We start from the raw sequence: 24586 nt of genomic DNA, 5'->3' as shown, positions 1-24586 counted from the left end.
CCATGCTGCTGGGTCCTAGGAGAACATAACAAGAAAATACGTGTCTGCTTACCTATTTCCAATACTTGTCCTCCAGCTTTCACTGTGGACCACTACTGGTGTTGGGATTCTGTTTTTTAAGCAGGATGGATGCTCCTATCTTCCCACTTGCTGGCTCCCAGCTCTCCACTTCAAACCTGCATGTATATCATCTTTGAGAGCAGAGGCCAAGTGCAGCACTCACGTGCTGTTTCTCAGCACTCCTGAACAGGCTGTCACAGGTTTCTCCTGAAAGCTCCATCTCTGTTTGCCTTTCCCCAGACTCTCCATTAACTGGCATGTTTTACACCCTCAAGGCTGAAGCCTCTACTAAGCCTTGTAGGCAGGTGGCATGCTTTTTAAGCCCTCAGCACCCAGAGGTGCTCAGAGCCCGTCCTACACACATAGATTTAAACATATGCTAAAATGATTTACTGAATCAATAAGTGTCTCTGCCCTGGGGAGCCAAGAACAGTGCAGCTGCAAACCACTGGAGGCTGCATTGCTGATCCCGGCTGAGGGAGCAGCGAGCAGATATCAGGTTGGGCTGCAGACCTCGAGTTAATCCCCTGGTCTCCAAGAGGGAGAAAATAGGTGCCCAGGCTGGACAGAGGCTGTAGCCATTTCCTGAGCTGGTTTGAGGGTCTCCCAGGAGTGACTCCAGCCCTTTGTGCCCTGTGCACTCAGTCTTGGCTGTCCCTGCTGCTCTGCAGGTCACCTGAGCTCCTCCAGCCATCTCAAAGCGCCTCCTCTTCCGCCACCAGCAAGGGCAGCAACCAACCCCACTCTCCTGCACACTGCCCTCTGCTCTGCCTGGTCCACTTGGAGCTGGAGCTTGGCCAAGATCAATCTCTTACCCTAATTGCTCATCTGAGCCCTTACAAGGAGTCAGGTGCCCCATGGTGCCTCCAACCCCACGCTCCCAGGCAAGCCCAGAGAGGCCAAAATCCCAGTCCCTGCAGGTGGGAGGGGAACAGAGCCATTCAGCATGATGCACCGAGGACCCCCCTCCCACACACTCCTCCAACGCAGCAGGACACCATCATGTAACATTAATATAACAAGACAACATGTGGACATAACACACCATTACATCCTGCTGCCACCTAATCGTTAGCTCCACAAGCTGACAAGGTGCTCAGACAGACAAAGCCTGTAATGACCAAGACTGACAGCCCTCCACAGCTCCCCGGCAAAACACAAAATCCGGCAAAACCCAAACCCAGTTCCTCTTTCAGCCTGAGAGAGGAAGAGAGAGAAGGAAGGAGGGAAGGAAGACAACAAATCTGCATTTCAGATGCTTGCTGCCACCTGATGAGCTGAGAGGAGCACACATGACAGTATTTTGCTGTTTACTTTGCTAGATATTGCAAGTGCATCTATATGTATGCACGTGCCTACCTACATGGGAAGGCTTCTACTACCCAGGCTGATGTTAGTGCCGTACATCACTCAACATACAAGCCCTGCAGGAGCCACGTTGCAGCGTGAGTCCAGCCACGTTCCTTTGCCATCAGCTTCACAGGGAGGTGGCCCAGGTGCCCAGTTTCCTGGGAATCTCATGAACTCTACCATCCAAACAAGTGCTGCCATTTCCAGCACTGCGGGAATATTTCTAAAGGAAGCAGTGCCTTGACTTTCCATTTAAAGTGAAGAATTGCCTTGTAGGAGTGCTGCATTTGCTACAAGAGGCAGAAAGCAAGAGTGTGCATCTTGGAGGTATCCCCTGGGCAGTTTTTCTTTAAAACAGTCAGGCCAAATCCTGGTCTCATTTACACAGGCAGTTATCTGGAGAGGCTTTAGTGAAATTACCCTGGATTTCCACAGCTGATGTGTCAGAAATTGCAATCCAACACAGCCCCAGGGAAGAATCCATCAGTTTTATTGTGGCCTCCCAAAAATCTTCACTCACTCTTTCCTCTTGCCTTGCACAGGCAAAAGCAGCACTCAGGAAAACGGCAGGAGAGACTGCTGTGCCACCAGAGCAACGGCAGCAGCTTTATTTAGCTTGGTTTTCTGAAGAAGGGAAGCAGACGCAGTAGCACTGTGTGGGCAGGGACAGGCAAGGCCACACGTGTGAATTCCCTCTTGTAACCTTCGAGGCTGTTTGCTCATTTCAGACCAAGCTGATGACAGGCTGGGTAGAGTTTTCACAGCTACTTCATTTCTAAACATTTCCTGAAGATGAGCAGCTGGGGAGGGGAGAGAGGTTATATTAAGGAGGAACAACTCAACCCTATATCAGACTTCAGAGAATCCACACAGACCTGCCACCTCAAGGCTCAGCTCTATAGGAAAAAAGGCTGCACTGGACACTGTGGCAGCAGAAATAAATCAGAGTGAAAGCAGAGCCGGGAGCCCTGGGAGCCCATGGGGACTCCTGAGTGCATCTCCTCCTTCCCTGCAGAAACAGGCGCTGCGGAGCAGCCGGAGCATCCGGGGAATCTGCAGCTGCACCTGCATCCGTCACCAGCCAGACACAGAGGGCTTCAGTGCTCCATCTTCCCTCCGCTTCCTCCCTCTTGTCTTCCCCATCTCTCCCCTGAATAGGCAGTTTCAGGAGGAGCACAGTGCCCGGATTCTCTCGGGTTTCACAGCGCATCCGGCGCTCCATGCATTATCCCGGCGGGCTGCGCTCCAGCGGCCTGCCTGCCTCCTCCCCGCTGCCCGGCGCATCGCCAGCCTGGCCGGGATGCAGCAACACGCACATCCTCAGCCCAAGGAAGCGGCAGGCGAGCAAGCCTCCTCCCTCCGGCCGCTGGCCCTCCACCCCAGGCTGTCCCCACGCCTGACTCACGCCATCTGCCCTGACACTGGCCAAAAACCTGCCACACAGGGCTCCTCTTCGGCACACCCGCTCCCCTCAGCGCCAGGAGCTCAGCCAAAGGGAGCCAAACGCACCATGGCCAAGTTCCAAGTCACCAGTGGTTCCCCATATCCCTTCCTGATGAGTGTCCCCTGGGCATGGCCCCCAGAGCGGCCCAGCAGTGACAAGGCACCTGCCTAAATCAGCCCCCCACACTCCTCCGTCCAGCTACAACGGGGGCGAGCTGGCCAAGGAGCAGGGTGGGTATGGTGCCGAAGGAGGAACCACAGATGCTCTTGCCACACTCACAGAGGAAGGCATGACGTGAGCTCTGGCTTAATTGGTTATTAATAACTTCTTTGTTAACCAGCCAGCCCTAAGGAGGAACTAAAAATTCAACCGCTGCTCTGGTGGAGAGCTCAGCCACCCCTCCGCAAGTGATCATTCACAATTTCTCCCTACATCGTTTTTGTTCTCAGAAGTTGCAGACCTCCCCAGTGAGTCACAGCGGTGACAGCATGGTCCCCTCACCTACGCACACATCGCAAGGCTTCTTGGTTGGTTTTTTTTCTTTTTAAATCCTAGAAAAATAACAGATGTCACTGTTGAGGGGGAGCTTCTCAGAATCTGTTCAAGCACCAGGCTGTGTCTGGATATGACCAAACTCATGGTTCCCCTAAAGCAAGCTATTTGTGAGCTGCAGAGCTCCCCTGCCCATGCATTGTTAATTCTGCTGCCCCATGGTGCCTGCTCAGGGTGAGGAACCTTCCTCCATGGCAAACACTGACAGCAAATAGCCTCCACACCCAAAGCCCACAGGTCCCTGCCCAATTTCTTTGGAGCTTCCAGTTAAAGGGACCTTTCTGATTTCTCTCCCATGGAAATTAAAGCAGTGATGTGACCCTCTCTGCCTCCATGCTATGTTCACAGCATGGTGGGCTTCCAGCCCCAACTGTCTGGGGATGGCTCCTGAAGACCCACAAGAGATGACAGGGAAACCCCCCCCCCCCATACATGCTGCAGCACCAATCTACCAAGTTAATGTTGGTATGGGGACCTCGCCTTCCCCATAACCCATGCAGGCAGCCTAACACCAAGGAGGAAGATTGGAGGCCAGATGCCACAGCGGTTTCTCACCCCAGAAGCCTCCATCAGACATTTCCAGAGCAGCACTCAGCTGCTTAAAGCCTGGGTTGACTTGATTCAGAGCACCCAGCAGGTCTCAGAGTTACCCTGAGATATGTCAGTAACCACAGTAAAGTCCCAGGACAGAAACCAAGGGCCAGCATACCACAGCCATGGAGCACACAGCAAGATCTGCTTCCAGCCAGGCACTGTGTGCATGGTGAAGGTAGAGTTACATGGCTCAGTTCTCTCCAGGTCACACACACAAGGAAGACACAGCCAGCTAGAGGCAGAAGACCTTATAAACAGAGGGATTGTCCACCTCCTGCTCTTGGGGTGTTCCAGACTCCCAAGGGGAACCACTGCAGGAAACAGCAGGACCATCTGGACAGCAGGAGCATCTCCAGGCCACAGCAGAGGACACACCACCTCCCCAGCCAAGCCTAGCTAGTGGCCTCCATTTTCTTTTATAAGGCCCAGGGAGATGACTAGCCTTCAGCTGTTGCTGGCCCTGATGATTAACTCATTAACAGCTAACATCTCTGTAAATGATCCTCACGTGGGTCCCCATCACAACCACGTCCCTGAATCAAAACAGAGGCAGTGCCTGTCCCCAGAGCCAGACACCAGCACTGCTCACATCCATCAGCCCAGAACTGAGTCCCAGGGGCCCTGCGGGAAGGGTTCAATGTCAGTGTCCCTAAGGCTGCTGCTTGTTGTATCTGGACTCTACCTCCTCACCAAAATGGTGTTTGGCCCTTTCCCAGGAGGCTGGTCCTAGCCACCACACAAGGCTGCACACCCCTTGAGGAGGCTCTTTGGGATGACCTTCCTCCTCAGTGACCCATTCCTGCAGGTTGGGGGTTGAATTCCACACCTGAGACTTCCAGATTTCTGGTCCTTTCCCAGATTCATCATCAGGCCCAAGGGCTAAAAGTGAGGTCCCACCATCGGCCTCCTGTCCTCAGGCTTCCCCCACATAAGCTGAGGAGCACAGTCCCGCTTCCATCCCACCTACACCACGGGCAAGCGGGACCTACTCTGATTTACTAGCCCAGAAACCCCAATACCAGTCCCAACCACCCGTGGTGACCCTGAGGAGATGCAGCTCCATGTCTGGCGGCCACTGGTGCCTCAAGAGGCTTCTAGTGGCCATGTTGGACTGAGTGTGGCCAACTGTCTCTGGGTCTGCTGGGTGCCCCTGCTGTAAATGTTTTCCTGTGGGTCCTGTGGGACGATGAGAGGTTCAGAGGGGTCTGATCCTCCCAGCGCTGCCATGCTCTGTACTCATTTACACCAGGGTGTAACAGTGACGCAAGATCCCCGTGGGAGCTGGGCTTTACTGAGAAGTAGAGTTACGCACAAGGACAAGTCTGATGCTCAGGAGTTACCCATGTGGCCTCTGCTACAGGGGGAAAGTGCTGACTCTGAAATCCTCTTTACAGGCACTGACGTGGCATTTTCTAACCCAGGATGTTGCTTCCTCTCCGTGTGGGGCCTCAGCGGGGCACCCGCTTCCTTGAGAGGCAGAAGATCCCCGTCGCATCCTGTGCCCTGGGCATGGGTCAGTACCGGTCCCCAGGCGATGTGACACCTCCGCGCGGTGCATTCACCAGCAGCGCAGGCTGCCAACCCGTGTGCCTGGCTTTATCCACACGCAGCACCCCAGGCGTGAGCTTAAAGCCGGGCTGAATCCCTGCAGCCACCCCCGGGGCAGCCGCGGGGTGCATCGCCCTGTCACCTTGCCCTCCGTGCCGCAGCGCTGGTGGCGTCCCGGGGGAGCAGCCAGTTCCCAACAAGCAGCCTGGGGCCAGCGTTCCCATCCTGGCCCCGCTCGCTGTGCCTGTGCAGGGCATTTATTCTGGTCTCCAGGGGCTTGCTGGGGGCAGCTGGTGGCCAGTGTGATGGATCACCCATTCTCCTCCCTTCTTCACCTGATCTTCCCTCCCTCTTCCTCTCCATCACCTCATCTTTCCAGCTCCATCCCCAGCCAAAAGCAAACCCGGCAGCGCTGCGTCGGCAGCACCGGAGCTGCCTTCCCGATGAGACAAGAGGAGTTGCCCCACGCCTGGCGCACAGGCTGTGTGCGTGGGGGTGAGGACAGCATGGTGGCCACCGCGGCCAGCCTGACGTACACTTGCACAGCTTCTTGGCTCGCCAGGCAGCTCTCTGCTGCTGGGGACAGGCAGAGCTGGAGGGGAACGGGCTGCAGGGTTTCTTCTCAGGAAAACTGCCCGTAGTGTCACACCCGTCCCCTTTGTGGCTCGTTGGGGCGGTGTCGTGCTGTGGGTTTCCTTTTGCAGCAGTGCGAGGGGAAGCGTGGCGTGTGTTGGGCTGTGCTGCATTGCCGACCTCTGGGCGCAGCGTTGCATGAAGGGGCAGCATCCCTCCCTCTGCCCGCTCGTTGCCAGGAGCAAAGCCTCCCTGTACACACCGGGGTCCGCGATATGAGCCAGCTCGCAATGTCCAGCCATGCCACCATCCAGGCCCAGCCTACTGCCCCTCCATGGGAGGCAAAGCCAGGCGCGAGACACCCCCTCCTCTCCTGTCGTCCCCAAACAGCACCGTGGGCCACAGCTCAGCAAGGAGCTGTGGAGGGCACCGGTTGGAGAGGAGCTGGGGAGCCCGGGATTGCCTCCTTAACAAAGCTCCCCAGGCCCACAGCGGAAGGGGAAGAGGCTCCCCTCCCTCCTCTTCCTCCCTCCTGCATGGGGATTTTGCAGGCAGGTAAACACAGGATGTTGATGAAACAGGGCTCGGCAGATTGGGCAACCCGGGAGGCGGCAGGAGCTTCCAGACAGATCCCAGCATCCGACACATAGCCCAGGGGCGGCCGTGCGGAGGGGAAGGGTGATGCCAGAGCCGGCTGCACCCTCCTCTGCCTGTCCCCAGGGTCACGAAATTCCCCCGTGTGGAGGGAGAGGCAGCGTGGGCTGGTGGTCAAACCCGGGACAGGGTGGGCTCCCCTTGGGTGAGCCACCGCACGTCCTCGGCCCTTGGGATCTCCTTGCAAGCCGGGCTGATGCTCACAGTGTGCAGCGCTGAGCACCTTGCTCCAGGCTGCAGGCTTTGATGCCCAACCAGCTTGGCACCTCCTGGGTCCCTCTGAACACTGGGCACAGGCAGGGCACAGGGATGGGGCTACATCCCCCAGCATCCCACCCTGCCGGGCATCGGCTCAGCACCCGCTGCTCGTGGCTGTCACTGCAGGGACAGGCTCTCCCCTGCTCCGGTACAGCGTGTGCTATACAAAATACGGCTACTTGACAAGGCACAAGAGGGAAGATGGGAGGAAAAAAAAAAAACAACCTTGTTTTTGATTTTTCTTGGATGTCTCAGTCCGGTGGTTAGTCAGCCTTTGGCTCCCGGACTGAGCCTTGCAGGGCTCTGCAGCACAGCCTCATGGCTGGCACACGGGTATCACGGGGGTCCCAGGTGTCTTCTGAGGGCTCTGGTGAGCATGGGACGGGGCAGATTCGGGGCTGCTCATGAGGAGAAGGGTTTTCCCAGGGAATAAAGCAGCCAGAGGACAAGAAGTGATGGGCACCTGTGGTTTTGCAGTACCAGGATGGCCCCTTCGACGGGTTGCCTGGAGGCAGCAGGGTGCTGCGCGGGTACCGACCACCATGCTGGGCTCTGCTCCTCTCCTGGGATCAGGGCACCCCATCCCGTTCCGTGGCAGTGAGTCAGGATGGGGCACCCAGAAACTGGCTGAATGCAGGAGCGTTTCGCTCCCAACACAGAAATGGGGCTGCAGACGGCTCCAGCATCCAGCCCAGCTCGCTCCTGGGGTGCGGGTGCTGCTGTCACCCCTGCAGTGACCACCTGCACTCAGCCAGCAGCCAGGGACAGCCAGCCACCAGTGGGCCATGAGCGAGCCACTGGCAAGCAGAAGGGATGCAGTCCCTGGGCAGTGACAGTGTCCAGGGCAGCAGGAAGGATCCACGGATGGGAAGGAGGGATGAGGAGCAAGATGTGGTGCTGGAGGTGGCCGGACAGGGATGCCAAAGGGGCTGCTGGATCCATTAGAGCATGAGAGGAGGGACATGTGGCACTGTCCCCAGTGTCCCCAGTGTCCCCCTGGATACTGCTGCCATCTGCTGGCAGGACCCAATCCTGCTCCGGTCCTGAGTCCAGCCACTGCTCCAAGGCCTGGGGACCCTGCTGTCACCCCACTATCCTGCACCCAGGTCCCTGGCACACAGTGTCACCATGCATGGCTCCGGGCCAGACACCCCAAGGTGACCCCCAAGCCTTCCTGCTGCCAGCCCAAGGAAACAGGGCCCCAAAACTGCTGACGGTGTCCATCTGAAGCATGGCAGGTCGTCACCACACACTAACCTCCTCCCTGGGCTGCAGAATTCTCCCATGCCGACCCCCTCCCAGTGCTCAGACACCTCCGTGCCCAGCTAACCCCCCCCGCACTGCTTTGTTGTACACCCTTTGAAATCAGGCCCCCTGCCCGGGCGCCCAGCATTGTCTGATTTGCGCTGGTGGATGCAGGGACAGGATTGGGCCCTTGGCCAGCAGTGGGGTCAGAGCAGCGGCTCTGCTGGGGCTGGTTTCTCCAGGGAGCGTCCGGCTCCGCTTCTCGCCGAGGCTGGCAAGCGGCAGAGGAAGCTCACCCCGAGATAGCCATCTTCCCGCTGCCGTCCTGTCCCCTGGGTCTCGCCGGGCTGCAGAGATTTGCTGAGTCCCATCCTCCTCGTGACAGGCGTGCACATACCCAGCCTATTCCCACGGCCCCCCCCCCCGCCCTCCCTGGCGTTCCCACCATTTCCACTTCCCCCGGGACCAGCAGGTCCCAGGGCTGTGCTGGGGATAACCATTGCGGACCGGGGCCTTGCCAGGTGAGGGGCCACCCAGGGCCACCCTGCACATCCCTCTCTGCTTCCTATAGGCACCAAGACCCTGAAAATGGCCGTGGTGGGGCGTTACATGGCGTTTGCTTTTCAGCAGCACTTGGGAAGCAGGGTTTAGGTTTGGAGGAGGTGAATTGCCGAGCCGGTATCCCCGCAGAGTCCCTGTGAGCACTCCAGCTCATCCCTTCCTGGGGCAGATGGCAGTGGCGTCCTGCACCTCGCTGGAAAATGCCCAAGTCCATGGGCAGGGATTGAGCTGCAGCTGTCCCCGCTTTAATTCCTCGCAGCAAAGCAAAACCAGCATCCGGCGGATTTTCTGTGCGCTTCATGCCACAGCCCACACACATGATGAGAAGGCTGCAGAGCGTTGGGGACCTTCCTGTTGGGAATGCCCTGTGTGCGAGCCCTGCGGACTTAGTGCCTGACGCCCACGAGAGCTGCAGCAAGTCGTTTAAGTCTAAAAGGGAATTTTTCTTCCCCAGCCCTGCAAAAAGAGATGGAAAAAATCAAGCCCCAAAGGGCTACAACCAAAAAAAGCAGGTAACAGCTATGCTGAAACCTCGCTGTTGGGAGCTGGGACCTGGCACGTGGCTTTCAGCCTGATTTCCGTGGCTTTCAGCCTGATTTCCAAAGAAACCAGGTGTGTGCATCCATCCCACCTCCCTGCGCCTCTGCCCATCCCACCCTCCGTGATTTTTTTTGGCCAAAACAACCATTCCCACCAAGCCACTTTTCAACAGCTGTGCCAGCAGCTCAGCCTTTACAAGACATCAGAGACTCCCCCATCAGCACGCCCAACCTGCTGGCCATGCTGTCAGACACACTTCACCCACATCCTCAACTTGCGCATCCGTCCTATCGCCATCCTGCTTCCTTCCAAAACCCTGTGGCCACCCAACACCGCTGCCCATGGTCCACCGCAGAGGTGACGCCGAATCGTGCCACCAGCTGATGCACCCAGGTTCTTTTGCAGATGGGACCCCCTGGCAGCCAGGTGGGCTGGCATGGCTCCCCCCCCAACCCTGGGCTCCCAGCACATCTGGGCAGCTGTGCCCGCCGGCAGCGTCCCGCGTGGCGCTCACCGTTTCGCCCCAGCAGCGCGCTGACATCAGCGCGGCTTCCTGCCCGCCAGCACCGCCGCGCCGTGCGCTCGCCCCAAACACCCACAGCCCTACGCCGCGGGGCGGCGAGCCCCACGAAGCCCCGCACCCCTGGCACAGCGAGCCCCCGGGACCCCTTGTCATCACCACCCGGTGACAGCCAGCACCATGGAGTCGGTGGCTCTGTACAGCTTCCAGGCGACGGAGAAGGACGAGCTGCCTTTTCAGAAAGGGGACACCCTGAAGGTACGGCGGGCACCGGGGCGTCACCAGCCATGGGGTTCACCAGCCATGGTGGGGTTAGACATTGCTGGTTTGGGGGACAGAATCAGCACATGGCATGGGGCGACACCGTCGCTTTCATTGCACCTGGCTTTGTTGCCTCTTTGGGGCTTTCTGTGGGGGAGAAGGCGCCGTTCCTGAGGTTTTCGGGGTGCGGAGCAGCATCCCCAGCAGCAGTGGGTTTCACTTGCCTGTGCCACCAGCCACATCTCCAGAGAGGTCCCAGCTGGGATGAGGCACATGGCCTCCCTGGCCATCAGTGCCACCACCTGTGCTCTGCGGCAGCCCCCCAGGGCTGGAACATATTTTCCCTGCCCCACAGAGGTACTGGGGGCCGCAGGGACTCGGCAGCAGGGACCATGTGCCCAAATCCCCACGCAGGCGCTGGCATCGGGACGGGCTCTCGGATGCCACCTTGGCATCCCAAAAAGCTTCAGGGGGGGCTCAAAACATCCCCAGGGGACTGCACCCTGCCACGCTGCCTGTCCACTTGCCCTTCTCTGTGGGGCTGATGCTGAGATGCCGGCAGCTCCTCCCGGACCCCCGGCATCCAGCAGCCCCCCATGTGTGCAGCCAGCCCCAGGGAGGGCGAGGGCATGACCCGGCTGTACCCCAGGGTCCCAAACCCACCGTGCCCGTCCCCTGCCTCCCCAGCGTGTTTTCCCCGGCGCTGTGCCCCCGGGGTTTCGGATCCTGTTTGCACAGCTGTGCCGGCCCCCGGGCCCCTGCGTGGGAGGCTGGAAAATGGTGTCGCGCGGAAGCGGGTGTCAGCACCCCTTGCTTGCACTGGGGCGCTTCCTCCCACGGAGAAACCCAGCTGCCACCACCCCGGGGGGACGCGGGGGTCTGGCTGCCACCCCGGCTCCTCCAGGGACAGATTTTACCCCCTTCCCTGGCCGGGGGTTTGAGGCACCCCCCAGCTGCCAGCACCCATGGTGAGCCAGACCGACCATGAGCTGAGGAGGGCTGGGGGGAGCAGCCAGCTCTGTACGGGTGCTCCCAAATAGCCCCAAACCATGCTGCCTTTGTCGGAGACCCCTTGTCCCCAGGTTTCGGTGGGGGACATGGGGTCTTGGGGGTCCCACTCGACCCCTCTCCCAGGGGGACGGTGGCCAGGCTGATGCCTCCCTGCTCCTCTCCCACCTTAGATCCTCAACATGGAGGATGACCAGAACTGGTACAAGGCCGAGCTGTACGGCTGCGAGGGCTTCGTCCCCAAAAACTACATCAAGGTCAAGCCGCACCCGTAAGTACCAGCCCACCACGGGAGGAAGGGGGGACTCAAAGCCCCACTTTTTGGGTAGCACCCACCAGTGCCAGGACATCCTCTCCCACCACTCAGGCAGCGAGCCCAAAGGTGCATTCCGATGCCCAAAGATCTGCCACAAGCCAGAGCAGTCCCACACACGGGGAAACTGAGTCACAGAGCGATGGGGTCTGCCTACTGGGCCAGTCTGCCATTGCCACCACAGCCAGACAGCATGGGAGGCAGCAGCACGCCCATGTGCCCCCGACACACAGAAATTCATCCCTCACACCAGGCTGCCCGCTAAATAAATGATAATTGGGGAACAACAAAGCGTTATGGGATTACGACTGCATTAGACACAATCCTATTACTGTGTTATTAAAGCCCAGCATAATCCATCCCTGTTTTAACCTGTGTTTTATGTATCATTATCCCCTGGTAAATCACATTTAAATGCCATAGCAAAACCTGCCCCGGGCTGTGGCTGGGGAGCAGGAACGTGTGGGCTCAGGGCAGCCCGGGGCTGATCCCATTGCCTCTCCGGCTTCGGTTAACAAGCCGGGATGGGCGAGATGCAGCCTCTTCCATACAGCACCTGGAGGGCTGGCACTGGTAGACGTTCTGTGCCGAAGTCTGTGGCTGATCGTTCATGGGGCAATTTTAACAGGTAGCAGAGGGTCTCCATGACCCAGAGATGCGAAATACACGGACACAGCCTTGGCAGGGACGGGTGACGGGGACTCTGCTCCCCACCTCGTTTCAGCAGCTGCTGGCAATGCAGGCAGGGAGGGTTTCATCCTGGCATGGAGGGTTTTCTGCTCTGCAAACTCCCGCCCCCGTAGCACCTGGCAGGGCTGTCCCCACAGGGGGCCATGGGACGCGGGGGAGAGTGGGGGGACAGGCAGCAAAGTGGGGGACGAGGCACGTGACGTGACGAGCCAGGTGACAGGATGCGGTCGTGGCTGTCGGTGATGCTGCACGAACCCTGCATGGAAGAGTCAGCGCACAGGGACGGGGACGCGTCTGCATGCGCAGCACCCTGTGGTCCCTCCCTCTGCAAAAGTGCTGTGATAAATGGTGGGGATGGAAAGGGAAGGGAGAAACCACTGCAGGGGGGTCCCAGCCCTGTGGGGAGCCCAACGGGGACCCTGCTCCTGCCCCCCAACCGGAGCTCTCGGTGCCTCCATCCTGTGGGGTGGGGATGCGGCACTGGGGGGGTTCCCAGGTGCCGAGGGGTGCCCAGACGGCTGATCCCGGTGCCCCTCGCAGGTGGTATGCGGGCAGGATCTCCCGGCACCTGGCAGAAGAGCGGCTCCTCAAGTGCAAGCACCTGGGAGCTTTCCTGATCCGCGACAGCGAGAGCTCCCCGGGGGAATTCTCCATCTCCGTCAAGTAAGTGGCCGTGGGACGCAGAGGGACACACAGCGGGATGGACAGAGGTCCCCCACAGCCCCCTGCTTTGGGGACCGAAGGCACCAGGCCACCCTCCCTGCCGCGGTGCTGGTGAAGGGGCGAGCACCCTGCCCTGCCCAGGACACCTCGAAGGGGCTGGGGGCTGCGGAGATGTACCCCCCCTTCATCCAGGCGTAGCTTTGCACAGGGCATTCCCGCTTCCTCCCCTCTGCGGCCCCGTGCTCTGCCATGGTCCCTGCCGCTTTCTGCTCCCTGCCTGCACTGCTGGGCTGCATCGCTGCCTCGCCCGGGGTCCCTCGCTGGGGTGCCCATAAATACAGCCATGTGGGTAACGACAGGGCTGGGACCAAGCTGCAAACACGGCCCAGGGGACGTGGCCTGGAAGAAAAAGTCGCCCAGAGCATCCCCAGGGACGAAGGGCCACAGCATCCCAATGCCGCGGGGCCAATGATTTTGGCATGGGCGGCCAGGGCTGTATGAAGGCAGCGTGCCAACGGGCAGAGCCTGCCCCCAGGCCTCTCACCCCATCGCTGCCCCTTCCCTGCCCGGGGCCAGGGTAGCAGGAGCCAGCCCCAGGCCAGCCAGGCACTTTCTCACGCTGCTAATCTCTAATTAAGCGTTTAAGGAGGTTCTTGCCCATAATGAAAGGGAGCCGTGTTCTGCCATGCGTCACCAGCGTGGCCGGGTCCCTGCCCCTGCCTGGGGACCTGGCAGCAGTGGGTGCCTGCAGCAGCCACAACCTGCCACCCCCCAGGTACACGCCGAGGGGGTGCCACCATGCGGGGCTGGTGAGGGAAACCCAGCCTGCCCCAAACTCCTGCGGCCTGGGGGTCCCCGGGGGCACAGGGGATTCGGGAGCCCCAGCCCAGCCTTGCAGTCTCCTCCCGGTACCTGCTGAGCTGAGAGCTGCAGCTCTCACCACACTTTCCTCAGATGCGGCCCCCTGTTTGCTCCATGGACAAAGCCACCTGCCCTGCCCGTGGCCCACGGCCATCCCACTGTGCCAAGGCCAGGCACCGAGCTTCAGCTACATGTGGGATGAGTTGTGGCAGGTCTCAGCTGTGGGTCTGTGTAGCTAGCTTGCCAGGAACTGTTGCCCACTGCCTTGCCAGTGGGGCCAGGAGTGACCCCAGTGCCACCATCACCCCTGGCCATGGCAGGATGGGTGTAGTGGGACCCTCACAGCCTGATTAGCCCAACGAGCAGCCCCTGGGCTTTCCCCATGATGCTGGGAGGGGGTCTGGGTACTGCCAGTATCCCGGAGACAGGATAACGTCCATCCTTCTCCCACAGCTATGGGCAGCACGTCCAGCACTTCAAGGTGCTCAGGGAGAGGAATGGCAAATATTTCCTCTGGGAGGAAAAGTTCAACTCCCTCAATGAGCTGGTGGATTTCTACAGGACAACCACTATCGCCAAAAAGCAGCAGATCTTCCTCCGGGACGAGGACCAGACCCAGGAGGTACCTTCAGGGGATGGGGCCATGGGGACGTGCAGGGCTGGGGCTGGGGTGACAGCACAGCCAGCAGCGGGGATAGGCTGGGAGCCCGTGTCTGATCCCCTTTGGGATCCCCCATCGTTCCTCTGGTACCAGGGCTGCCACCACCCATGGACCATGGGGAAACCGAGGCACGGGATGGTCCTGTGGATCAGCAGCAGCGCCATGGTCTCACTTCACCCCAGACTGTGCTCATAAGGACGCGTCACGGGGCTGCAACTCCTGGGGGACGGGGATTTCCTCCTGCCTCAACTTTTCCTGCTCCTCCCTTGCTGCCACGGGACACTGGCAATGGCCAAGAAAGAGCAGAGAGGGACAAAACCGAGGAAAAAAACGGCCCAGCTCCGAGCAGAGGCAGGGTCCAGACCCCCCTGGCACAGGCTCCCCCACAGCCCTCAGACAAAGCACCCCGGGCATCTGGTCCCCGACCCCTGTGTGAGCCCCCTCGAGGCTCAGCTCCCCCCCAGCTGCTACATCCCTGCAGAGGGGGACAAGGACATCGCGGGAGCCCCACGCTCAGGCTCGACTTGAGGCGGTGTCGAGCAGGAGAGGGTGCAACAAACAGCCCAAGACAGGCAGCGCTGCGAGGAAGCCGTCATGGTGGAGAAAATCTACTGGCACAGCTTGGCAAGGCAGGGCACAGCAGCTTGCCCCAGGCCCACACCACCATCCCTCGGGCCAGGGATGATGCCCAGGGCAGGTGGCAGAGCCCGACCAGCTTGGGACAGGGCACAGCCAGCCCCTGGTGAGCTCTGGCAAAGCAGAGCCCTGGGGTGGTGGTTGTGGAAGTGGCGAAACTGGGCCCTGCAAGCTGGGCTGGGGGTGACTCCGGCACCCAGAGACGCCTGTGAAGGACCCAGGAAGGAGAGGGGTGTCAGCTGCCTCCGAGGTGTAGGGATCCCCTGGGCACCCCTCTCAGCTCTCCCAGGCAGCAGGAACAGGGAGTTCTGTGCCCTGGGGTGCTCCCCTGCACCCCAGGATCGGCCATAAACCCAGGGCTGTCCCCAGTACTCCAGCTCTTCCCATGGCAGGGTTTCCCTGTCTCCCATGGGCACCCCAGGTACCCCCATACCCTCTATGCTCTGGACCCCCAGGCTGGTCCTCGCCACGTGGTGGCATGGCATCCCGGTCACGCTGGGGACTCAGGCAGTGCAACCTGATGCAGAGGGGCTGGCAAATGGTGGCACCTCTCCCCCCGCCAACCCCTGCCCTCGACTTTCCTCCAGGTGAGGAGACCCAAATTCGTGCAAGCCCAGTTCGACTTCTCAGCCCATGATGGCTCCCAGCTGCCCTTCCTCCGCGGGGACATCATCGAGGTCCTGGACTGCCCCGACCCCAACTGGTGGCAGGGGAAGATCTACGGCCGTGTCGGCCTCTTCCCCCGCAACTACGTCCACCCCATCCGCAAGTGAGCTGCTGCCGGCGCTGCGGGCGAGCGGGGAGGACCATGGCCCCCGCTGCCCCCCACTCACCGGAGCTGCTTTGTGCCTGCTTCGTCCCCACGGATGGTGCCCGTCCCCACGCTGGGCTGCCAACGCACGAGGTCCCGGTGCCACTGTGCTGTGCTGGAGGTAGAGGCCAGGCTGGCGGTGATCCCCACCCAGGGGATGCCCGGCCCTGGCACCCTGAGACATCAGCTCCCCGACCCAGGAGACCTCCATCGCCCCCAGCCCAGGCATCGCCTCTCGCTGCGGGCCAGCAGCGGTGGTCCCTGGGGAGCACCAGGGCCATAAAAACTTTTCCAGAGCCATGACCTGTCAGGGTGGCAGCAAGGGGAGGAAGAGTACATGTGCCCCCAACCTTCTTTCCTCTCCAGACCCTGTAAGCAAAGCCCCAGCTCCAAGGAGGGCTGCAGGTGGCCGGGATGCGGCCAGGTAACACCACGGAGGGGTGCCAGGGCTCAGGGCGCCAGGGAAGGCTGATCCGGGGCAATTCAGTCCTGCAGGTGCTGTTCATAGCTGCAAAATGTGGCTTGGTTTTTTTTTTTTTTTAATTATTTTTTGTTTAGAGACAGTAAAATGTGTTTGGGTGACACCCTTGAGTATGGACGCTCTGTTCCCACCACAACCACAGTGGTCCCATGGCCGCATTCGCACACCTGCTGTTTTGCTGTGGTTTTGCTTCCACACTTTGCAGCCCCCACTCACACACCCCAATACCTCTCCCCAGACCCCTCCCAGAGACTCACTGCCCCCACAGATGCCCCCACACCTCACAGCCCCCCGGGATGCACTCAGGGACAGGGTGCTGAGAACACCCATCTCATCACACCAGTGGATTTAAACATCCCATGTCCCGAAGATGACAAATAAAAACTATCACCTGAATCCCCCTTTCTGCCCACCCCCCCAGCCCCTTCCCCCACTGCCCAGGGGTTGGCAGGCCACTAGGCAAAATAGGCATAGCAGAAAATATTGATGCACATCAGGACAACGGCGTTGATGCCGCAGACGCGCGCCCAGAAGGGGGGCTCCATGGCATCCCTGAGGGCTGTGGACGGGGATCCCTCGGCCTTTGCTGGCTGCTGGGCACCCAGGGTGGCTGAGCAGGAACCTGGCACAGAAAGATGGCGAGCGTGGGGGACAGGGTGCCGTGGGGACCGGCCACCTCCTGGCAGGTGGCACGGCCCCGGGGAAACTGAGGCACAGGGCATCCATGCCGTCCTGCTGCCCGTTACAGGCAGGGAGTGGGGGGCACTGAGGATGCCTCCCCTGTCAGACACCCCCAAGGACACACTCACCATCAAAGTGACCCTGGGATGTGCCGTCCACGGAGGGCTGGGGTGGCTCCCGTGAGAGGGTCCACCAGGTGAGATCCTTTAGCTGGAAACCAGGGCGAGATGTGGTGACAAACCATCCCCGGGCTGGACTCCTCATGGGGACCCCCCTGGCTGAGCTTGGGGTGCACCTGGGTGACACCGAAGTCTCTGGCCAAGGAGGTCAGGTTGGTGGACGCAGCCGTGGGGGCTGCAGGGTGAGGGGTCCCAGGTGCCCTGTTCACCTTGGCTGGAGGTGGCGGGGGGGTCAGCAGGCTGCCCCCCACCGCGACGGCCCCCGTGGCAGCGCAGAGCAGCACGGCGAAGTGCAGGTAGTGGATGTCGGCGAGCAGCCAGGGCCGCCGGTCGGGGACCCCGCAGCGGGGGACGGGGTACGCCAGCTCCAGCCCCATCCTGGCCAGCCCCAGCGCCAGCCCCGCCATCAGGCCCCAGAAAGCTCCCTGCAAAGCAAAGGTCCACAGGGGGTGGCCGGAGGGGGAGAGCCACCCCATGGGGGAACAAACACCCCCAGAGAGCCACTCTCTCCGGCCAGCCCTGGAAGAGGGTCGAACGGCCCCTGCGTGTTGGGACAGCACCTTGCACCCCGGCCGGCCGAGTCCTGTCCCAGACCTGCACCCCCTCAGCAGGGGATGTCTCCTGCCAGCCCCGCTGACTGTCCCATGCTTGGTGGCACCTACCGCCTCTTCCTCCTCCTTCTCACACCAGCTCCCCACGGAAATGCCAGTCGGGCTCGGTTCCTCTCCCCAGCCCCTCCAGCATCGCCTCCACCTTTCCTCCTCCTGACCCCCCAAACCCCGCTGGGTCCCAGGGAGCAGGTTGGGTAGGAAGGTGTTGGCACCACCCCGTGTGTCCTCAAGCCATCCCCAGGCGTCTACCTGCTCGTTTGCTCGAGGCCAGAAGACAGCCAGGACGAAGACGGCGGTGACGGGAGGAGCCAGGTAGCTGGTGACAGCCTGGATGTAGACGTAGAGCTGGCCGCCGCTGGAGCTCTGCAGGATGGGGATCCAGACCACGCTGAGGGCCACCAGCACCACCGTGACCACCCTGCGAGCGGCAGCGATGCAGTGCGGGGTGATGCTCCTGTCCCACCCGCACCTCCTGGCACTAGCAGCACCACCGTGGCGGTGGGGGCTCCCCGGGGCCAGGGGTTGGGTCCCAGTGCCGGTGCAGAAGAGCTGGCCAGGGGATGCAGGAGGATCTGTGGGAGGATGCTTGTGGCCGAGTGACACCCCCGGGGCCACAGAGGATGTTAACGACGCCAGTGCTGGCTCTATCCTGGACACGCGAGCACTCCCCAGGCCCCTGCCCAGCTCTGGGGGCTGCTAAATTGGGCACCCCGGTGGGGAAACCTGGCCAATGGGCTACAAAAAGCCCCCAGACATGGAGGCTGGGTGCTCTGGCCAGATCTGGGTGATGTTCTCAGCACCCCGTGTTCATCCAAAGCACCCAGCTGAGAGCCGGGGATGTGGGCTGAACTGCCCCGTGCTCAGCTCCCCCCAGCCAGGCTGCGATGTAGGGATGCATCTGTCCCCCAACACCACTCCGTCCCCATCCTCACCCAAAGCCCAGCTGCCCCCTGCAGCATCACCCTCCTCCAAAGCAAGAGGCGTTGGCCAGAGCCCAGTTTTTCAGGCCCGATCTGAGCTGACAAGGCACGTCCCGAGAGCTGCCGTACTTATAGCTCAGCCCAGCTTGTTTACAGCTTCGCAGAATTACCTACATCTCCATCTGCTCATCCCGAAAAGCAGAAGTAGGAAAAAACAAAAGGAAAAAAAAAAAAGCAATGAAAGCATCTTTAGATGGACTCTCCCCTGCCCACCTGGCGCGCTGGAAAGAGGAAGCAGCTCGAGCCCAAAACACAGACCCTGACCCAAGGGGTAGGAGAAAAACCTCGCGTTCGGTACATCTTTAAGCCACAGATGATGCTAAAAGGTCATGGGAAAAATGGAGGAGTGTCTGAGCGTGGTGGTGAGCCAGGGGGGCGCCGGGCGGCCATGGGCCCCTCCGCAGGTCGGGATCCAGGCAGGGGTGGACTGCAGAGACCCGGCACAGCCTGCCCTGGGGAGCTCGGGGGTGGAATTGGGGAGGATCGGGTGTTCTCGTCACCGTGCCGTCAGCTCGGCACAGAGCACGCATCAACCACCAGCGGGGATTTCCAGCCCCACGGCACGGCCACGGAAGGAGCTCAAACCCCCAGGTCCAGGAACCGGGAACTCCCTCTGCTCCCACAAGCAAGTCTCTTCCCGCCCCATGCCGAGACGGACCCTGCATCCGGGGGGTGGCTGGGACCCCCCAAAGGCTGCTCAGAAATAACCCTGAGCCACGCGTGCTAGCAGGTAGGAAAACCTCAAACTTGCAGCTTAAAGAGGTTTTTTTTTTCCCCCGTCTAGAATGTTTATCATTTGTTATATACCTGCGGAGCCGTACGGCGGCGGCGATTTGCAGCGCCCTGTTCCCACTAATCGCCTGATGCGCTAATGAATTACTGTGGATCAAATGCAGCAGCGACTCCTGCCCCGGGCGGGCAAAGCCCTTCGCAAACACTTATTAACCATCCTCGGGAAAGCTCTCCGGCATTATTACACCCCGTGTCACCGGCACTGAAGCCAGTGTCAGGGAGGGGCAAGGCAGTCCCGAGACAAGCACCTCAGTTCCTACGGGGGAGCTGCGCGGGACTGCGGTTCCCTGGGATCGTAGCCATCCCCTTCCCACCCTCCGGAGATGGAAGATGCTAAGAAATAGCTGCTCCCGGAGCCACCGGACCAGCCAACCTTCCCCGCAGCCCCAGCGCAGCCCAGCCAGAGCCCTGACCCAGATTTTCTCCTTGTTATTGTCTGCCCCGCGCCCCGGACACTCCCTCGCACCCCGGCACCGCGCCGGGCATTCCCCAGCGCTGACTCCGCCGCCCCGAGCGCAGCACCGAGGGCGGGTTCCCGGGCTCCCCGTCGTCCCCCGGGAGCAGCCAGGGCATGTGTGGGCAGCGCTGCCCTTTGCCACCCGGCGAAGTTCCCCCACACACTTTGCTTGTGACCTCGGCGGGGAGCAGCCACCGGCATCCCCCGGGGAAGGGGCTGGGGGCAGCACGGGAGAGGCTTCGCACTGGGCACAGCCCTGCCCCTCCAAACACCCCGAACGCCCCGTCTGCCTTTCCAGCGCTTTCATACATAAAATAATCCAAGGGCTTGTTTTCCTTTCATAAACCAGGCTGAGCACAGGCACTTTGCAAGCTCCCGGGCAGCAAAGGCAGATCACAGAGGGCTGGACCAGCCCCACCGGTCTCCCTGAAACCCAAGGTCTCCCCAAAACCCATGCTCCCTACCTGCCCACCAAGAGCAGCTCTCGCTCGCCAGCCCCCGGCCTCAGCTTCCTCCAGACATCCATGGTGAAGAGGGTGCTGCTGCTGTTGAATATGGAGGTCAGGGATGACATGAGCGCGGCCATCATCACTGCGATCATCAGACCCCGCAGGCCTGGGGAAGAGAGGGACCATTAGGGAGCGGCCAAACTAGGGGGGATGGGATGGGATGGGATGGGATGGGACAGCCCCGATACTTCACCCTTCCCCTCCACAAGAACACGCTGGGGTCTCCCCTGGGGCAAGGACGGGGTTTGGGGACACCCAGCCGCACCCCAGGATGCTGGGACACTGTGCTGCCCCACAGAGCCACCCACATTCCCTGACCTCGCTTCTGGAGTCGCCCTGGGAGGGGCTGCATGGGCCATCCCACACATGAACCCATCCAGACCATCCACCGGGTCCCCCCGGACATCCGAGCCGTGATGGGCTTCACAGGCAGCCCTGGGGTGCAGCAAATCCTGGTGCAGATGGAGGTGCCCCCTCCCACCCACCTACCGCTGGGCATCAGCTCGACCACTAGCTTGGGGTAGGCGATGTTGGAGCAGCCCACGGCGGCCCCGCACACGCGGGTGCACTCCTCGGGGTCCACGCAGGCCACGGCATCTGGGGGACAGAGAAGGTGACATGCCAGGACCTCTCGCAGGACAGGGGCCAGCCCAGCAACCCTTCCCTCCCCCTGCACCCCCTCTCACCAGGCTGGATATTGGCCCTTCCTTACGGCTACGGTGCCCAGACCTTGGCAGAGGACCGGACAGAGAGGCAGGGAGCACATCCCGCATGGACATCCACCGTTGTCTCCCCCCAGCCCTGTTCTCCCCCATCAGCCATAACCCAGACAGGATCCAGCCCAGCAGCATCACCCTCGCCTCCCGCTGCCTTGCGCCCAGCCCAGCTCCGCTCGGACCTACCCCCACCGAGCCCTCCCCACGTTAAAGCCAGCGACAGCTGCCCCAGGGGGACCTCCAGAGCCAGGAGGGGCCCCACCGTGACTCGGGGCTTCATAGAGAAGTGGCAGAGGCGCACGGGCAGGCGCTGCCCGTCCCCGCTCACGGGGCCAGGCGGGTTCGTGCACCGTTGCGGCAATTACCTCCGCATGGGCAGCACCCAGCAGCTCCCTGGGACGCGCGTGGCAGCTCGCCAGGACCATCAACACCCAATTACTTCTCTGTCTCAATGAGCGCTCAGCCCTTTTTTTTGTTTTATTGTTACGCTCATAAAATATTGAAATGGATGGAAATTAATGTCAGGCATAAATATGCATGGGCCGCTTGGCTCTACGGCCTTGCATCCTCCCACTGAAGAGCACGGGGAGCAGCACGGGTGATAGCTGCACGCGACCGGGAGCATCACCCCGGTCCTCCTCCATGGTGACCCCCACCAAAGCCCCCAGCCCCCCAGCGGCAGCGGCTGGGGAAGGGAAACACCGGCTGGTAACACCTCGGGGCTTTCAGTAAAGGAGTGTGGGATGCGATGGGGATGTGCAACACAGGGTGCAGGCAGCAGACCACAGGCAATGCTCAGCACATCCCAAGGACGCTGAAAAAGCCCAGCCTGGGCCACTTTTCCCCAGGGTTAGAGTCAGCGCCAGGGCTCCAGTGACTCCGTCCTCCAGCAGCTGTGAGTAAAGCTGCCGTCACCGCTCCGTGCCTCAGTTTCCCCCTCTCTAAAACACCACGTTGTGAGCGGCTCCATGCAAATGGCTGGCGGGTGGCGGGTGGAAGATGCTCCAGAGGGTAAAGCAGCGTCTGGGTGTTACAGCCCAGCCAAAACACCAGCCTGAGGGCTCAGCTCTGCCGCCGAACCCCTTGGTAGGACCCAGGAACGTGCGGGAAGAGGGAGCCAAGCCCAGCGGGGGAGCCGGACCCCCCGAGCCGGGAGCAGAGCCCAGCGTCGAACCCCGCTTCCTCACTTTGTCATTAGGCCCTCTGCTAGAGATGGGAAATTAATTAGGAGCTTGTAATTAATGCTTCCAGCTGCAGCCGGGAGGAGCCGGTGCCTGTGCTGGGCGCTACCTGTTCGGCTGGGTCAGCCCGGGGCGGCCGAGCGGGGACAACTGCGATGGCGGGGATGGACCTGCTTGGCCACGGTGACCTGTCCCTGCGAGCAGGCAGGGGATTACAAAGAAGCTGCAATTCGGGTGCTGAATTCACCACGTGGGGTGAAGACACCTGGGTTCCCCGTCCCCAGTCCCCCGAGGGGACTGGGGACGGGGGACCCAGGTGTCTTCACCCCACGTGGGGGTCAAGCGATGCTCCAGGTGGGGGCTCTGCGGTCCCAATTCCCCCCTCCAACGTGGCCGGAGGAGCCAGCACATCGCACAAGCAATGGGATGCCGTTTTTATGCCGCGGCGTAATAAATCATAAAAGCGCGCGCACACACCCCGCTAAAGCGATCATAAATCTCCTTACACGATAAAAACAGAGCCGGGGCAGCAGGCGGTGGCTGAGGCGGGTACGACCGCAGCACGCTTCGGCCACGCCACGCACACCCGCGCTTGATGCGCCGGCCCCGATTCAGGGCATCTCCCAAATTACCAGGCCTGGGCCACCCCAGGGGGGACAACCCTCCGCCTCCCCGGGTGCTCGGCTCTGTCACGTTTGCTGTCGCAGGTGCAACTCCATCAGCGAAGGGGCCACCACTGCTTGCTCAGCAGGGCTGGGATTTCACCCAAAATACCCAGTTTTGCCTCCAGCGTCCTCAGCTTCTGCTGCACCCCTCGCTGCCCACGTCATGGCATGTAGGTGACATCCCACCACCGGGAAATCCCCACAGGGTCAGCGCAGCCTTTCTACAAAGCCATCCGCTCCATCCAAAACACCTCCTGAGACAATATTTGGTGGAAGCTGAACGCCTCCTTCCTCCTCGTGTCCTGATCCCAACACACAGCTGTCACATCCCTCCATCCCCATGTCTCCTGTCCCCGTTGCCACGTCCTGCAAGCGACAGACCGGAGCTGGACACCACCCAGCTTTGAGAAAGCCTCACTGGAGTTTTTCCCCTTTCTGCACGTTTCCGACTCATTTTTCCTCCCAAATCCTCCCTGAGCTCGGCGCTTCGCCACACCACAAGCTCTGGCTGGGGACAGGACAGCCGGGATGCTGCATGGCCACCGTGTCTGCAGAGAGGAGCGCTTTGATGGCCGAGCACCCGGGCAGACGGGTGGCTTCGCCCTGGGAGCCTGACTCAAGCGGGGCTCTCATTTACACGGCTGCAAATCCAGCTGAGCTGCTCCAACGTGAGGGAGCGAGACGCAGCCCCTGGCACTTCCCTTTTTTCGCCTCGGTGCAAGAATCTGACCCCAATTCTTGAAATTCGTCTTTTATCTCAGTTTCCGAGTAGAAAGCTCCGTGTTTCTGGCTTGTGAGCACCAACTGACGAAGCCAGGGTGGAGTTTTTTGCCCACCTCCCAGCTATTAATGCGATCTGCCAGAGCAAGGCCGAGTGCCGTGACGGCATCCCTGCTGCAAACCTTGTGCCAAAGCAGAGGAGGGTTTAGGACAGGACCGGACAGGACCGGACAGAATATTTCAGTTGGAAGGGACCTACAACGATCATCTAGTCCCACTGCCTGACCACTTCGGGGCTGACCAAAACTTAAAGCATGTTATTAAGGGCATTGTCCAAATGCTTCTTAAACACTGATGGGCTTGGGGTATTGACCACCTCTCTTGGAAGCCTGTCCCAGCGTTTGACCACCCTCTCGATAAAGAAACGCTTCCTAATGTCCCGTCTAAACCTCTCCTGGTGCAGCTTTGAACCATTACGGTAGCTCCGACCCGGTGCTGCCCCCCGGGACCCCCCTGGGCTCCAAGCTCCCGCAGTGGCACAGGGGTCCTTGCGCTCGGCGCAGGAGGGATTAACCACGAGGCAGAGCTTCTTCCCCGGAAAGTATTGACTTACCAGCCGGGACACCGGGAAAGGGAGAGATTTCAGGGGAGAGACGCTTGGGTTTTTTTAAGGCAAACACCGAAACTCCTCCTCAGCCGCCCACCGCCCTCCCGCACCGGCGTGGTCCAGGGGGGCTGCGGGGCCGGGCAGAGGTGTGAGGACGGCATCAGCCGAAAGAGTTAACGTGCAGGCAGGGCCGGGAATGCGTGA

General features: G+C 60.8%; 2 protein-coding genes across 3 annotated transcripts in view; one reads left to right on the top strand and one right to left on the bottom strand.

Annotated features, from left to right (window-relative positions):
• Positions 1–9950: 9950 nt before the first annotated feature.
• On the top strand, positions 9951–16602 carry GRAP (GRB2 related adaptor protein). Its single transcript, XM_074599230.1, has 5 exons — positions 9951–10157; positions 11342–11439; positions 12712–12834; positions 14149–14317; positions 15580–16602. The coding sequence occupies exons 1-5, from the start codon at positions 10080–10082 to the stop codon at positions 15763–15765; spliced, it is 654 nt and encodes a 217-aa protein (XP_074455331.1). The 5' UTR covers positions 9951–10079; the 3' UTR covers positions 15766–16602.
• A 137-nt stretch (positions 16603–16739) lies between these two features.
• Positions 16740–24586, bottom strand: part of SLC5A10 (solute carrier family 5 member 10) — a 39828-nt gene continuing 31981 nt past the window's right edge. The window contains exons 9-14 of one of the 2 annotated variants that reach the window (XM_074599228.1): positions 20983–21090; positions 20449–20599; positions 18005–18173; positions 17354–17569; positions 17090–17175; positions 16740–16836 (exon numbers count right to left, since the gene is read on the bottom strand). In XM_074599228.1, coding sequence (XP_074455329.1) covers positions 16740–16836; positions 17090–17175; positions 17354–17569; positions 18005–18173; positions 20449–20599; positions 20983–21090 — 827 coding nt within the window. The remainder of the gene's footprint in view (positions 16837–17089; positions 17176–17353; positions 17570–18004; positions 18174–20448; positions 20600–20982; positions 21091–24586) is intronic. The other variant, XM_074599229.1, reaches the window with a different exon arrangement.

This window comes from Larus michahellis, chromosome 8, assembly GCF_964199755.1.
Source record: "Larus michahellis chromosome 8, bLarMic1.1, whole genome shotgun sequence".
Lineage (NCBI taxonomy): Eukaryota > Metazoa > Chordata > Aves > Charadriiformes > Laridae > Larus > Larus michahellis.
The sequence above is the reverse complement of the archived record's forward strand: the minus strand, read 5'-3'. Positions and strand labels throughout refer to the sequence as shown.

What these genes read in the sequence shown, in the direction of transcription:
- GRAP (XM_074599230.1), top strand. Translation starts at nt 10,080, where the DNA reads ATGGAGTCGGTGGCTCTGTACAGCTTCCAGGCGACGGAGAAGGACGAG. An exon ending in ATCAAGGTCAAGCCGCACCC is followed by an intron (nt 11,440 to 12,711) that starts GTAAGTACCAGC and finishes TGCCCCTCGCAG; the next exon opens with GTGGTATGCGGGCAGGATCT. An exon ending in GAATTCTCCATCTCCGTCAA is followed by an intron (nt 12,835 to 14,148) that starts GTAAGTGGCCGT and finishes CTTCTCCCACAG; the next exon opens with CTATGGGCAGCACGTCCAGC.